The 15,590-nt window shown below is 35.1% G+C and overlaps 1 protein-coding gene across 15 annotated transcripts in view; it reads left to right on the top strand.

The window, feature by feature from the left end:
• PDCD10 (programmed cell death 10) overlaps window positions 1-11,558 on the top strand; it is a 41,506-nt gene extending 29,948 nt beyond the window's left edge. For 13 of the 15 annotated variants that reach the window (XM_005669964.4, XM_021068277.2, XM_013982176.3 and 10 more), the window contains 4 exons: window positions 931-1,057; window positions 6,860-6,938; window positions 7,197-7,279; window positions 10,495-11,558. In XM_005669964.4, the coding sequence (XP_005670021.1) occupies window positions 931-1,057; window positions 6,860-6,938; window positions 7,197-7,279; window positions 10,495-10,576 (371 nt within the window). In that variant the 3' untranslated portion in view covers window positions 10,577-11,558. 15 annotated transcript variants of the gene reach the window in all.
• Window positions 11,559-15,590: the final 4,032 nt, after the last annotated feature.

The raw sequence follows: 15,590 nt of genomic DNA, 5'->3' as shown, positions 1-15,590 counted from the left end.
CAAAATAGCCCTTTGAAGGTAATGAGTTTTGTTTTGTTTTTTATAACTTTAATATGTATATATTTTTTTCAAACAGATTTGAGAGAACAATGTAATAATCATCCTTTTGGCCTCTCTTTACATTTTCACTTTTTTATGTAATTAGAAGTAGATGTCACTCAGTAGCCATTTTCCCACTAACTTAGAAAAACATAGAGGTATAATTTTTAATGTTTATTAACAGAGAACAAAAGTAGATATTTTAATTGATCCCAGAACTTATAAAAATGTCCTCATCATTATTTTAGACTTGAGCATCTGTAACCTGTTAGGCCAAGTTACATTAATGAATTGATAGAGTTATACTGTTTCCAAGTCTACAGTGAATCTGATAGTGAACTTGTTGCCTTAGCTAGATCTGATTGAACTTCCTTTCCAAAGTTGTTGTTCTATAATCACAACCCTTGTGTTGGATTTATGGTGGTATTTTTGTTTGAAGTGAAGTGAGATTTCAAGAATGTGCCAAAGATTTTAGTAAGTTGTTTTTGGGGGGAAGGGATGATGTAGAGCCGTTGTATATTCAATACAGAGGTTTTTATTAAACTGATATTCTTCATTGGCAGATGTACATTGCCGTTGTATTTGTTATGAATGATATTACATAACATAATTTAAGGTTTCCTTTTGAAATGTAGCTTGAGAGAGACCTGATAAACTTGATTAAGCCTCCCTTTTAAATTTTATTTATTTATTGAGCCCTGCTATAAATCCTGAACTAAGTTGAACTCTAATTAATTCTGCTTTGCAAACTTGTCTTTCCTAATTATCTGGCCTTTTGCTGCTCGCCCCTCCACCACCCTCCCACTCCCTTGACCAACACATTGGGAATTCTTAGACTTGAATTTTGTAGTGAGTTGTGTGATGTTTTTTATCATGTATTTATTTTATCAGAGTATATGATTGAACGACCAGAGCCAGAATTCCAGGACCTAAACGAAAAAGCACGAGCACTTAAACAAATTCTCAGTAAGATCCCAGATGAGATCAATGACAGAGTGAGGTTTCTGCAGACAATCAAGTAAGAACTATTTGTTTTGCTTCTCTTTTTAAAGTACTCAAAGGAACCACTTAATCTAGATGTTTACTTTGGAATGAAACTAATATTAAATTGAAACATTAATTTGAAATTTGAAAATTTTTAAATCCTTTGTTTTTATGAAGTTCTAAACTATGCATTCTAAGTTTTATTAAGTTCTAAACTATGCTTCAGAGTGTAGTAACATTTTTTCAAATGTTTCATTTAAAAAAGCAGTGAGTGAATGTACATAAACTGGAATGTAGACTTCATAAAAAAAGGAAATATGGAGTTCCCTGTTGCCCTAGTGGTTAAGGATCCAGTGTTGTCATTACTGTTGTGCTGGTTAGATCCCTCGCCCAGGAACTTCTGCATGCCACAGGTGCAGCCAAAAGAAATTTAAAGAGAAAGAAAGAAAAATGTGTCAGATTAAAATAAAGAGAGAAATTAGATAAATTATAGAGATTGATAACAAAGAATACCAGTATTATTTTTATTTCAGAAATGGTACTAGTCATTAGCATAATAATGTACTCCGAGGTATAAGTAGCACTGTCTAATGTTGACCAAATTGTGAATCTCCAAAAATCCTTGCCTTTGGGATATAGGTTAAAAAAGTCTGACAACTGTGTAAGGCCTGAGGCTGGCTGACGAGCAGCAGCAAGAAGGGTCTTTTTGGAGCAGGGGCTCTAGTGTCTCAAACCAGAGGCCCTCTCCTCAGAGGTGGGAGGTGGAGGAATGAGAGGGAAACTCCAAACCTAATTTCTAGATGAGTATTTTTAAACAAAAATGTGGTAATTTTCTTCCGCCTTGATGGGTAGAAAACCAAGAAAACTGGGAATAAATGTAGTGGCACTATCAATGCAGCCTTTTGGTGAAACAAGTAGAAGTTGCTAGAAACAAAGGCATTAGCACGGATCTTTTTTTTGGAAGAAATTGCTTCATACATTGTATCTTTAAAGAACTGAAGGCAGCTCATTTGAAATAAATAGTACTGTACATCTCACAGGAATAGTATTCCTTATAATTCACATTCCAAAATTCTGTGTTAGCTATTTGGCTGCTCTTTTGAGTGGGATAAAAGGAGGAGTATGACCCATTTTAGTAAATAGTGCTGGGTATCTAACCCTGCTGTCAAGGAGTGACCCTCCTCTTTTCGCTCCTCTAATTGAGGACCAGAAAGTACGGAAAGACTTCATTGGACTAGTCAAAATCCATGTCATAGGGGATGCATCCTAATGTGAATATTTTACCTTTATTGCAAGCCCCAGCTTTCTTTATTTTTAATGGAGATTTTTATTTTAGTTTAAATATGTTTGGCTCATAAAAAGATGAAACATCAGTGACCTCAAACACAGCTGTTTAAATACTTTTTTCTAGAAATTTCAAATAACTTTAAGCTTTAACTTTTGAGGATCATATGCTACATTTCTACAGCTTGGTTTGAACATAAGCAGACAGACTAACTGCGAGGACTTCTCTACTGCCTGCCAAACATAGATTTATGATGTTGATCTAATCTGGTGATTGGAAAAAAATAAAAGTTTTTGCTATATGGAAGAGGTGTGATAAAAGAATCCTACATAGGATGCCCATAGGTGGGAGGGAGAACAGTGTTGTAGTTGAAGCTGTGATACAGGTGATGAGCTCAGAGCCCTCATCCTGCTCTTTTGGTACCTTCTTTCCACCTTACGGAGTCTCTGAGGCATCTCTACTAAACCCAGTGTGGCTCTAGAGTTTGAAAACCACTTCCTTAACAGCCACGTTTTAATCATAAGCTAATGGAGGTCAAGAGCCTCAGAGTCTTTTTCTTTTTTTTTCCAGGGCACACCCAGGCATAGGGAAGTTCCCAGACTAGGGATCGAATTGGGCTACAGCTACCGGCCTACACAGCCACAGAATCTGAGCCACGTCTGCAACCTACACCACAGCTCCCAGCAATGCCGGATCCTTAAACCCACTGAGCGAGGCCAAGGATCGAACCCGAATCCTCATGGATACTAGTCAGATTCGTTTCTGCTGTGCCACAGCAGGAGCTCCTAAGAGCCTAAGTGTCTTGTCCCTAGTCATTGACAGAAGCTGAATTAGGGCCTTTTCTCTCATTTATGGGGCAATAGTAATATTTCAGTTTTGTTTTCTGGAGTGACTCCAGGATTATTAAGATTATTGGCAATTGAAATTTATTTCAGATCCATTTTAGGAGGGATAATTTGTGCTATGGAAAGTTCGTTGAGGGAGTTCCCATCGTGGCTCAGTGGTTAACGAATCCGACTAGGAACCATGGTGATGCAGGTTCGATCCCTGGCCTCACTCAGTGGGTTAAGGATCCAGCGTTGCTGTGAGTTCTGGTGTAAGCTGTGATGTAGGTCATTAATTTGGCTCGGATCTGGCATTGCTGTGGCTCTGGTGAAGGTAGGCGGCTACAGCTCCGATTAGACCCCTAGCCTGGGAACTTCCATATGCTGCAGGTGTGGCCCTAGAAAAGACAAAAAAAAAAAGTTTGTTGATAATGTATATTCTTTCTGAGACTGATTCTCAATCATGTGTGTGCCTTAGCATGGATGTCTAAAATATAATTATTTCTATCACTGATATATATTGATTCATTTTGATATATGTTGTTATCACTGTTAGTTATTTAACAAATCAGTGGATATTATTGTACCAAAATAAAAAGACTTATTATTCAAGCACAACATATTGTGTAGTTATTTTTTTCCTTAAAATATATTACTTTCTTATATTTAAGGTTGACATCCTCTTCTTTTAACAGTACATTTTAATCAGCATGTAGAAAGTACCTACCATACCAAGTACTGTAATGTTATACAAGGAACAATTCCTAGAAACTAATAAATATCCAGGGTTTTTTTGTATTTATCAGCAGACCTAGGTTTGATTCTCATTCCAGCATTTGGCTCTGTGCCCTTGGATGAGTTGCTTAGCCTCTGTGATTCTGGTTTCTGCCTATGAAGATTAGGGTCATAGTTGTCAGCATTGAAATGTTCTGTGTAGAGTGCCTGGCACAGAACCTAGTATATATACTCAGAGCACATAAAGCATTGTGAAATCAGATTTTTTTTCCTCTCTCTATAGAGTTGATTAGGAAAAAAGATCCAGCAAACAAATATTTTAAAAGGACTTTTGATTAATGAATGTTTCTGCTTGACTACGTTTGAGCCTATGCAAATATTTTATAAAATTAATTCGTAGGATACATTCCAATTAATGGATGATAGTTAAAACTAGTGATTTAATAGGCCAGAAAGCTGTGCATTTATCTGTTTACTCTTTATAATCTATATTTGCATATTCATAGGTGGAAATTTACCAGGGTTTGGTTTTAATGATGACCTCAAAATAGCTTTTTGTCAGGTCTAGTCCAGATTAAACATACAAGAGTATGTTCCTTTAGCTTGTTTGTATAAACATACATTGTACAAATTTAGGTGACACAGTGTGAAGCACCAGTACTTCATGCAAATTTTTGATGCCTGTTGCCCTCTTCTTCAGCATATATTTCCCAAAGTTGCCTCACTAAATGCCTCCAGATTGCAAAAATTGTTTCCTCCTATACCCATCTTCTGTTCCTTAACACAGAATCCATTAAATTCAGACTCTGCATATAATTGCATAATTGTTTTACCCTTAGATTTTCCCTAGTTCTTTATTTACTTTTCTGAAGTTTTTTGTTTTGGGTTTTTGTGTGTGTGTGTGTGTGTGTGTGCGCGTGCGTGCGTGCACGTGCACACTGCTGGTGTTTTCTCATGTAGCAAACAAACCCTCGGGTTGTTACTAATATAATTGTTTCCCTGATGCAAACCTTAATGCCATAAATGAAAATGTTACTCTGTGTACATACAGATCACTTAATATTTGCGATAAATTGCTCTGTATTGTTTTAGAGATAAAACAATCTCTAAGCTTAGGATAAACAGCCATGGTCTTTATGAAGTTCCTTGGCAAATAGTGGATCAAAGGTTAGCCCCTAGGCTCTGGGTTTCCACACAGTGGTTTCCAAACCTGGTTCATCAGCAGAATTACCTGGGGATTTTTTTTTTCCCCTTTTAAAGTATAGGCATATTCCCAATATTCATCAAAGTACATCTGCAAAGTATGGTTGTGTATAAACAGCTGTCTGATCACTGTAATTTGCTTCATTGTATTCCTTTTCGATAAGCTTATTGTGGGTTTGAAGAACCTTCCATATTCAGAGACTTGACATTTTTTATTTATTGAAATTGTACTTTTTCCCACATAATAGGGTGGTCATGTGACACCATTTTATTAAGCATTAGGGGACTTACGCACATCACAGTAATATGGCAGGATTCAACTTTTTTGAAAACATAGATGAAGGAACAGTTAATGTAACTTGAAGTTGCTATTACTAAAGTAGAGGCCAAAAAGCAAGAGTGGGCAGATGTTATTTCTCTGTAAATTCATTGTCCTATTTGAATATCTAATGTCTTAATGTTTCATCCTCATACCACTGTTTGAATACAAGAGGTAATACGGAGATATTTCTTGAAATATATAATAAAATATCATTACCACTTCAGAATAGACTAAAATAATACTTTTTATACTGAAATCCTATGTATTTATAATTTTTAGAATTTAGAATTTTCCACATGCCTGTTTACTGGAAAGAAGTTATGAAACAGACATACAAAAATCTGGACACAACTTTTCTTGGTTTTCTTAAAATAGTGTATGTTTTAGGTATGAAATAACTGAAACCTGACATTTGTGATTAAAAAGTACATAGTAAAAGATTATGTTTGGAGTGGCCCGGATTGATGTTTTACTAATTCATATCTTCACACATGCATTGCATTTGAGCAGTAAAAGTTTTTGTAGAAATTCACAGCTCAGAGAATGGGTGTGAAAGGAAAGGTTTGCCTTAGAGAATAAGAGTCTCTATTTGTCACAGAGTCTCTATTTGAGACTACAGAATTACATTAAGTTCAGTTTGCCAAAAAATTGCTATGAAGTTAAAACATGGAAATTGAAAAAGGAAGGGCATAAATATAGAAGACAAGAAGAATTTTTTTTTAAGATGGTTCATGGATAGGAAGAATAGTCAAACTCAAATAAGAATTATTGATCTCTTTAGAAAGTGGAGAAAATGCTGATACATATATGGTCAAAGAATGATTGCTGGAAAGGTTAAGATAAAAGAATATTCTGATACTGTGTTTCCTAGAAATTTAAATATATTTTCCAAAGGAAATAGTAACAGCAAAGGTTTGGAAGAGGATGTGTGGTTGTTAGAAAGTAAATACCGGTGTCTTAGAAGAGCTACATCCTAGGAGGAAATATTGTAAACATCAAAATTGTTAGATCTGTAACTTGGACTCTTTTAAATACAGAAATGAGTTACATGTAATAGCAAAATTTCATATAATTGTTGATGAGACAGCCAAAAGTGGATAATATGGTTGCTTGAATTCACCTATATAAGCTAGAGAGAGGAATAATCATAACAGAAAAAGATGAGAGGCATAGATATTTTCTTATAAATTTGATTGAGAAATGCTTAATGAAATGTTACTGATTTTAAAAAGTTGATGTTAGTTGTACAGTGTTTTTTATCGGTAGAGCAAGAGAAATTGGAATCACAGTACAGGCTAAGAAGACCCCCCCACCCCCCCACCCCCGCCACCCCAACCAGCCAGTTAAGTATTTGGGTTTGACAGTGTTCAGATGGTAGTTAACAATGTAGTAATTCTTTAAAATATATATGTACAAACTTCTTTCAAATGTAACCGATTTTAAGATTCTTTTTTCTTGATCCAACAGGGATATAGCCAGTGCAATAAAAGAACTTCTTGATACAGTGAACAATGTCTTCAAGAAATACCAATACCAGAACCGCAGAGTAAGTTTAGTAGAAGCCTTACAAGCTGCCATCCTAGATGTTGGTTTATGCCTAGTTGTTATATATCATTAATGACTGAGTTTGTCAGTTTTTCCTTGAATTTAAATATCTGTTATATGTAATAAATAAATACGTCTAAAAATGCTTATCCGTAACGTAAAACCCATTCATATTCTGTGTAATTTCCTGTCTTTGGTTTTTGTGTGATTTATCTTTTCTTATTTAGTATTATTTTCTTATTATTTTTGATGTCTGTAGGCACTTGAACACCAAAAGAAAGAATTTGTAAAATACTCCAAAAGTTTCAGTGATACTCTGAAAACCTATTTTAAAGATGGCAAGTAAGTATGGTTATTTATCATCTTTTTAAAAGTTTGATAAATTATGTGGTTTTACATGACACTAAAGCTAAATAAATTAAAAACTTTTTTTACTGTGTCATCAATATATAAGTCAACTACTAAAATAGATTGTGAAAAATAGTGAATGGTTGATAATCCAGCCGTAACTCTAGTCTGGAACAGGAGTTGTAGACTTTTTCTAAGAAGGGCCAGATGGCATATATTTTGATTAGATGGTCTTGTTGCAACTACAGCACTTTACCTCTGCTATTGCAGTGCAGTAGCTTCTGTAAGACAATATGGAAACCCAAGTGGCCATTATTAAGGCTGTGTTCTAATAAAACCTTATTTATAGACACTGAATTATATAATTTTCAACTTTCATGTAATATTTTTTTTGTCTTTTTAGGGCTGCACCACAGCATATGGAGGTTCCCAGGCTAGAGGTCAAATTGGAGTTGTAGCCACTGGCCTGCAACACAGCCACAGCAACCCCAGATCCAAGCCGCGTCTGCAACCTACACCACAGCTCATGGCAACACCTGATCCTTAACCCACTGAGCGAAGCCAGGGATCAAACCTACATCCTCATGGATCCTAGTCATATCCATTTCTGCTGAGCCATGATGGGAACTCCAATTTTTTTTAATTTTATTTTACTGTTTAATTTTTACTGTTTTTAAAATGTGAAAGCATTCTTAGCTTGCAAGCCATGATGCTGTGAGTGAGATTTGGCTTACTGGCCAGCTTCACCAACCCGTGAAGCTATGACTCTCAAACTTGAGTAGCATCTGAATCCTCTGGAGGACTTGTTAAGACAAATTGTCTTTGGGTCCCACTCAGAGTTCCTGATTCTGTAGGTCTAGGGTGGGCCTAAGAATTTGCATTTCTAAGAAGTTTCCAAACAATATATATTCAGCAGGTCTATTAGAACTGCTGCACTGAAGTTAAAGCAATGACTATCAGTCCTGTTTGCACATTCAGATCACTTGGATTTGATTTGTTTTTTAAAATCCCAGTGTCTCGATCCCATCTCCAGAGATTCTGATTCCTACCACTGGCTTGGAGTGGGGCCAGGGTCAGGTGTTTTGTAAAAGTGCTGCAAAAAGTTGTGAACCACTGTTGTGGAAAGAGGGAGGCTTTCTATATGACAGGAAGTGTATTAAAAAGGTAGATGTAATATTACTTTTAAATTTCTGTACAATTGGCTACAGAACAGTCTAGAAAACCAAGAAATTTTATATGTTTTTACATATAATACACATCCATATAATGTATAAGCTGATGCAGAGGTTGATCCTCCAATGGAACACTAGGAATTTTGGGGACAAGACCATTGTCTTAACAGTGCTTGAAGTCAGAAGAGTAAATAGTGACTATTTCAGCTGTAATTGGCGGGGACTTTTATATCCTCTCCCACCATTGAAGTTTTAAGATTCTAATATTCATGTCAAACTCTTACAATATTATTGTAGTAATAATAAAAAAAATGATTTCTTTAGAGTTATTTTTCAAAGTTCAAACAGGTTGAAATATTTATGTTAATAATATAAAATAAATATATTGACCTAAATGTTATCAGTGGTTTTGTGTTGTTCCATACTATTATTCAGGTGGTCTAGGGGAAATGTACTTTGTTAAATTAGTTTAACAAGCTAGCAGGTGTGTTCTGAAAATAGACTTACATCTGTTTTTCCTTGGTCTCCTCTGCTCTCTGCTGAGCCTAAATAACAAAAAATACATTAAAAGAATAATTTACATGATGGAATTATTTATGATTCTCATTAATTAAGAACCATGAGCACATTGAAAGGTAGAAATTAATTTAGAGACTAATTTTCATTAATCTGAAATTATTTAGTCTCATTCCTGTTTGTACATTGGAATCACTTGGGTTCAGTTTTTAAAAATCTCAGTGCCTTAGTCTCACAGTTATTTTTAACAGTTTAAACAGGCCTATGGATTATTCAAGCTCCCTGCTGCTAACTTTTTCTCCAGCAGCTTCTTTAAATTTACCATTGTGTATGAATAATGTACCACAAGTTTTATACTGTTTCCTCAAAATTGAAATTATTAATAGAGCCTGTTCTTTGAGCTGTCTTTCAAAATGAGAATGAATTTGCATTGATTCAACTAATTCTTCCTAGTCCCCCACTTTTTAAGGAATATTTAGGATGTAGATACAGTTGGCCCTTTGTATCCACAGGTTACATGTTCTCGGATTCAACTAATAGAGGATTAAAAATGTTTTTGGGGGGGAATTCCAGAAATTTCCGTAGCATTTATATTGTATTTTTATTGCATTTATATTGTATTAGGCATTACAAGTAATCTAGAAATGATTTAAAGTATTTCAGATGATGTGCATAAGTTATATGCCAATACTACACCATTTTATGTAAGAGACTTGAGCATCCACTGATTTTGGTGCTAAATGGGATCTTGGATACCACACACCAGTCCCTCTTGGATACCTGTAGAGGCTTTAGCTGTGTTGCTAAGAAAGTGATAAAGCCTCTCAAGGAGACTAGGGGATCTAACTCTGAGCCCCAGGTCATGTGAAGATGGACTGATAGGAAGTATGTACGGTGCAGCACAGAGTAATTTTTAAAAAATTATTTTTTTATGTATTGTTAAATCCTTAATGTTGAAACCACATGATTATTTTGTTTTAAAAGTAATTTAAAATTGTGTTTTTTGGTTTTGTTCTTTTGTTTGTTTTCAGGGTTTTTTTTTTTTTTTTTTTGAAGGAAGGTAAGAGAGATTGGGATGAATCAGATTTGAAGTAATGAGCTTTTTTTTTAAAGTATTTGTCACGCCCATTGATAATACTGATTTTGAGATTGAGTATATATTTTAGCAGATTTTATTTTGCTGACTTCTTTGAAACCACAGTTGGACGTTTAAATGCTCTTCTTTCGCCAGGAATTTATTTGACCTATGAATGAACTCTGGTTCTTGAGGCACCACCCATCATTAGCAGACCACCAAAACCTTATTGCCAGTCAGAACCACTAGGGGGCAGTAATTCCTAGATAGTTTCAAATGGTATAGGACCCTTTAATTCCAAGTTGGGATAAAAGTTATGATACTCGCCCATTTTTTTCCCTAAATTGATTTTATTGCTAATTCTAGATAGCATTTTAAGTGTAAATATTTTTAAAGGATGAATTATTGGATAAAATTAATGCTTGCTCTTTTTTTTTTTTAAACAGGGCAATAAATGTGTTCATAAGTGCCAACCGACTAATTCATCAAACCAACTTGATACTTCAGACCTTCAAAACTGTGGCCTGAAAGTTGTATATGTTAAGAGATGTACTTCTCAGTGGCAGTATTGGACTGCCTTTATCTGTAAATTTTAAAGTTTGACTGTATAAATTATCAGTCCCTCCTGAAGGGATCTAATAATCCAGGATGTTGAATGGGATTATTGCCATCTTACACCATATTTTTGTAAAATGTAGCTTAATCATAATCTCACACTGAAGATTTTGCATCACTTTTGCTATTATCATTCTTTTAAGAATTATAAGCCAAAAGAATTTACGCCTTAATGTGTCATTATATAACATTCCTTAAAAGAATTGTAAATATTGGTGTTTGTTTCTGACATTTTAACTTGAAAGCGATATGCTGCAAGATAATGTATTTAACAATATTTGGTGGCAAATATTCAATAAATAGTTTACATCTGTTAAACATTTCTTTACTTGAAAAAAATGCATATATATATGTGAATATATATATATGATCAGAAGACCAAGACGACTTGGTGTAATGTCTAAGGAACTTCTAACAGGAGCTTATTAGCAGTTTATCAGATAATAAAGCAACAAGAATTCCTATTTTTTTGTCCTTAATCACTCTGGGCAAAAAGTAGAAATATTTTTGTTAGTTATTATTTTTGAGGTACTGAGAATTTTTCCAACCTTTGTTTTAAGAGACTTTTGAGAAGGACATGGCAGTTTATAGTGTCTTCACACTATCTTGCCACTTTTGAACTCTGTGACAATGTAAGATTAAGACTTTCTGGTATGCTGGGCCCTAATAAGCTCTGCACCTTTTTCCCTTAAATAGCCACAGCTGATAGTAATTTGAAGCTATACCAATGCTAGTTGGTTTGAAATTGTCATGAGTGTTAATAATATTATATACACTCTTTAAATATGTACAGTTTTGTCTCACCATAGAGAAGTTTTAAGGAAATTATGTATCAAGTATTCATGTTAAGTGATTTCATTTTTCAATTATGATAAAATAAAGGAAAAAATCAGAATTTGTTTATCTTTTATGAAGATTTTAAATGTTAAACTAAACTTCTTTTGACAACAAATTTTTTTTTGCTATAATGTGATTTAATTTTTTTAATATTTTTTCTCCCATTTTTAGAAGTAGATTTTAAAAGAATTACTGTCATTGGCAACATAAAAGGAAATCATCCTGTTAGATAGAAACAGGAAATATGTGGAGAGAAGCAAAAAAACCCAATAGACAATTAGATGAAATCTCATAATTTATGGACATCTTACTGAGTTGATTTTTTTTTTCTTCAGAGATACAGAGCTAATAAGACACAGGATTGGTGGTTTTAATACTGTTTATTTTTGACAAAAGCTGTTTTTCACTCTTGGAGGTAGAAGGGTAGTCATTTGCAAAACAAACTTGTGAATATGTAAAGAAAAAATAGGGTTTTTTTTGAGCAGCAGACTTTGCTCACATAAACCAGTACTATTTTTCTTCTTAAGGTAGCCCCTTGGGAGAACCCATCAGTTACTAGCCACACCCCAACTCATCTGTTTTTATAAGTCTTCTATCCTTTTATTCTACTTTGCAATATTTCTTCTGAAATCTATCTCCAGAAGGGAGGTATTTATTCTCAGGATAATTGGTTTCTTACACGATCCTAAAAGGTTTGCTTTTTGGGGTCAAGGAGGAAAGGGCCAGTGGGGCCCCAGTCAGATACATCTCCAGAGAACAGAAAAGTTGGCTCTCAAAGAAAGAAGAGAAGGAGATGTTTGTTGAGCACCTCTGTGTCAAGCATTAGTCTAGATACATTAATTTATTTCTCTTAACAGTCCTATGATTTAGCCCTCTGCCTTGCATTTGAGGAAATTGGCTACGAGAGCTTAGAAAGCTTACAAAAACTGAAACTTGGTGGAGCTAGGATTTGAATTCAACATTTGTCTCCAGACTTCATGTTCTTTCCACTGAACTGTACTTCACCTGTTGACAAAAATGCACCATTTAGACCAATTCCCTAACACTAAGCTGACATAGCTGCCCCTGGGTCCATAGGGAAATGACAAAAACTAGTATGACAGTGTGGTAAGTTTTTTCATAAATTAAATCTATTCATTTTAAAGGACCATTCTTTTATTTAAGACAGGTGCTATGTTTTGGATATTTAAAGCCCCCTCCCCACCCTTTTTTTTTTTTGAACAAAGTGATTAGGTGGTGGGAGTTTGGGGTTTTTTCATGATTGTAGTTTTATAGCCTTATTTGGCAAAACATAAGGTTGGTAACCCAATATAGTGCTTTTCTAATTGTTTTTTAAATTTTTCATATGGAAGTAATGTCATTTCAAATTTACCAAAAATTGGCAAGAATAAGAATAGTGCAAAGAATATCAACACATCTTTTATCTAGATTGACCTATTGTTATGATTTTACCATGTTTATTTTTGGTCTGTTTATTCTGTTGCCTTCCCTTAATCTCCTTTAGCCTGGATCATTTCCATAGCTGCCATTGTCTTTTATGGCATAGGCATGATGTGTGTTTGAAGAATACAGTTTTTTGTCTCCTCCCTCCTCCTACCTTTTTAGTAGAATGTCCCTTATTTTGGGTTTCCTCATGATTAGATTCAAGCTGTACATTCTTTTTTTTTTTTTTTTTTTTTTTTTTAATGATTAGCTGAGTGATTTTTTTTAATGATTTTTATTTTTTTCCTTTATAGCTGGTTTATAGTGTTCTGTGACCCAATCACACATATATGCATTCTTTTTTCTCACATTACCAGGCTCCATCATAAGTGACCAGACATAGTTCCCAGTGCTATACAGCAGGATCTCATTGCTTATCCATTCCAAAGGCAATAGTTTTCATCTATTAACCCCAAATTCCCAGTCCATCCCACTCCCTCCCCCAAGCTGTGCATTCTTGATCAGAATACTCATGGCATCCCAAGTGCTCCTCACTGATGATGTTAACTTTTGGTCACCTGGTCAAGGTGTTGCTCCATTTCTCCAATGTACAGTTACTATTTTGTACCTTGCACCTAATAAGCAGTTTGACGGAGGCTCTTTAAGTTCATGCTATCATCAACATCCCTGCTTCCATCCCAGTATTTAGCATCGATTGATGATTCTTGCTTATTCAGTCTTTAATTTGATAGTTCCAAAATGGTGATTTTCCAACACCAGCATTCCTTCCTCATGTACCTGTTGGCACTCAGCATTCTGTGTAAACGTGAGCTCTCCTTTCTCCTCCGTCCTTGCAGTCATCTATGCATACCCATCCATGTGAATTTATAGTTACTGCTGTTTTGTTGGACTCCTGATTTTCTATCTTTTCAATGGCTTACTTTCGCACTTAAATTGTCTTAGATTTGGCCAGTAGGAGTACCGTCAATCTGGTTTCTGTGTCCTTGTGGTTTCCACTCTTCTTTAGCTTAAATTTGTCCCAGGATCTAGAATCAGTAGTTTCTCTAAGGAATGCTGGGGAATAATAATAGGTACATGGATCTGGCTGCCGGGTGGTCTGGTTTCTACTGGGTGTCTGCTTCTAGGCCTTTCCAGTGGACAGAACTAGTGAATATCCATTATAGATGCCGTATGCATGTACACATACATTTTACATGTCCCTATATGTACGTTTGATTTCAGAAATTATGAGTTCGCATTTATATCTCCAATTACAACCCATTTTCATAGGGTCCTTTCTTGCCTTCTCCATTCCATGTTTCTTTGTTACGCTTTCTGAGAATCCTGGCTCCCTGAAAAATCAATTTACTCACTTGTTCAGTCCTACAGTATGTCTGAAATAGTTCTAGAATGTCTTTTGCCCATATCATTATAAAAAAGCATGCTTAAGGGATTCCCTGGTGGTGCAGTGGTTTAAGGATCTGTCATTGTCACTGCTGTGGTTCAGGTCCCTGCTGTGGCTTGAGTTTGATCCCTGTTCAGGAACTTTCACATGCCACGAGCACAGGCCAAAAAAAAAAAAAAAAAAAAAAAAAAAAGTTCTTTCCCTCTCTGTGCCCTGCCCAAGACTAAGGCTATATAATTACATTCTGTGTTCATAAATTATGTGGATTAATTCCTTTTTTTCTCCTTCACTGTGATTATGTTGTTTGTTGAAATAAAATTGCGTTCATTTGTTTCATTTTTCTTCCAGGTTTAAGATTACTCCTCCCCCACCTACCCCCACACACTTTCCATCCTTGTAAATTTAATTTTATTTATTTTAAAAGTATATAGAACATTAACATGCTTCTAAAACATCACAACTATACCAAAAAGTATAGTGACTAGAGAAGTGTCACTCTTATCCCCTCTGCCACATTCTCCACCCTGCAATGTAAGTGTCCAGCTACACAAGTTTTTGGTGTTTATCCAGTGTTTCTTTTTAATGAAGAAAATTAATAATGCGATTTCTTATCCTACATTCATGTAGGGAAACTACTTTGCCTAGGACTGTGAAGTGTCTTGTGGTACAGGATTTTTCGTGCTAAAACTGGGAGAATCAGACAAATTGGGAGGGTTGGTCACTCTATATACATGCTTTTTGAAAAAATGCAACTTTATTGATGCATGGTTTACATATGCACCTTAAAAAAACCATTGAGGTATAATTTAATGATACAAAATTCGCCCACTTTAAGAGTTGTACAACCTGATCATAATCTAATTTTAGAATATTTTCACCATTACAATAAAATCCCTCATGCTTGGTTACTGGTTAATCCTTGTTTCCATGCCACCCTGTCTCCCCAGTTCCAAGCAACTGCTAGCCACTCCTGTCTCTATAGGCTTTTTTTTTCTGGATGTTTCATATAAATAGAATCATACAGTGTTATCTTTTCAGTCTGGCTTCTTTTACTTAGTATTTTGTTTTTGAGGCCCATCCATGTCATTGCATGTATCAGCATTTCTATCGATTTTCTTTTTTTTTTTTTTTTTTTTTTTTGGTGGTCCTTTTAGGGCCAAAGCTGTGGCATATGTAGGTTCCCAGGCTAGGGGTTGCATTAGAGCTCTAGCTGCTGGCCTAACCCACAGCCACAGCAGATCCATACCAGATCCCACCCTCAAC

The sequence above is a fragment of the Sus scrofa genome, chromosome 13 (genome assembly GCF_054392235.1).
Source record: "Sus scrofa isolate SSC_HxYL_T2T_F1_AM1 chromosome 13, Sscrofa_HxYL_maternal_Yorkshire_Landrace_v2.0, whole genome shotgun sequence".
Classification (NCBI taxonomy): Eukaryota; Metazoa; Chordata; class Mammalia; order Artiodactyla; family Suidae; genus Sus; species Sus scrofa.
This window is presented reverse-complemented; position numbering and strand designations above follow the sequence as displayed.